The 465-nt window shown below is 54.4% G+C and overlaps 1 protein-coding gene across 1 annotated transcript in view; it reads right to left on the bottom strand.

Annotated features, from left to right (window-relative positions):
* Positions 1–465, bottom strand: part of EMH_0066440 (uncharacterized protein) — a gene marked incomplete at both ends in the record, with an annotated part of 2,998 nt that overhangs the window by 2,313 nt on the left and 220 nt on the right. The window contains 2 exons of the mRNA XM_013498504.1: positions 3–120; positions 211–422. Of these exons, the coding sequence (XP_013353958.1) occupies positions 3–120; positions 211–422 (330 nt within the window). The remainder of the gene's footprint in view (positions 1–2; positions 121–210; positions 423–465) is intronic.

Below are 465 nucleotides of genomic sequence, written 5' to 3'. Positions count from 1 at the left end.
CTGCTGCTGCAGCGCCCTCTATTGATTGGGTGAGCTCCGGAGCTGTTTGCTGCTGTTGCTGCTGCTGCTGTTGCTTCAGCATGCTTTCGCTGCTGCTTCAGGTTGTCTGTGGGGGCAAGTCTGCAGCAGCAGCAGCAGCAACCAAAACCCTAAACCCTAAACCCTAAACCCTAAACCCTAAACCCTAGGAGAATGCTGATGGATGCTTACTGGCGCTTTTGCTGCAGCGCAGCAGAAAGAAAAGAAATAGCTTCGTCAAGGAGACCATGGAGACGATCAAACTTTTTTGTTGCTGCTGCTGCTGTTGCTGCTGCTGCTGCTGCTGCTGCTGCTGCTGCTGCGAAAGGAGGAGGAGCCAAGGCTTCGTGCAGGCACAGCAGCACAGCAAGCAGCCCCGCATTCAAATTGTCTCCTGCTGTTATCTGCATGCAGCAGCAGCAGCAGCAGCAGCAACAGCAGCAGCAA

The sequence above is a fragment of the Eimeria mitis genome, genomic scaffold, assembly GCF_000499745.2.
Source record: "Eimeria mitis Houghton genomic scaffold, Emh_scaff3472, whole genome shotgun sequence".
Classification (NCBI taxonomy): Eukaryota; Apicomplexa; class Conoidasida; order Eucoccidiorida; family Eimeriidae; genus Eimeria; species Eimeria mitis.
The sequence above is the reverse complement of the archived record's forward strand: the minus strand, read 5'-3'. Positions and strand labels throughout refer to the sequence as shown.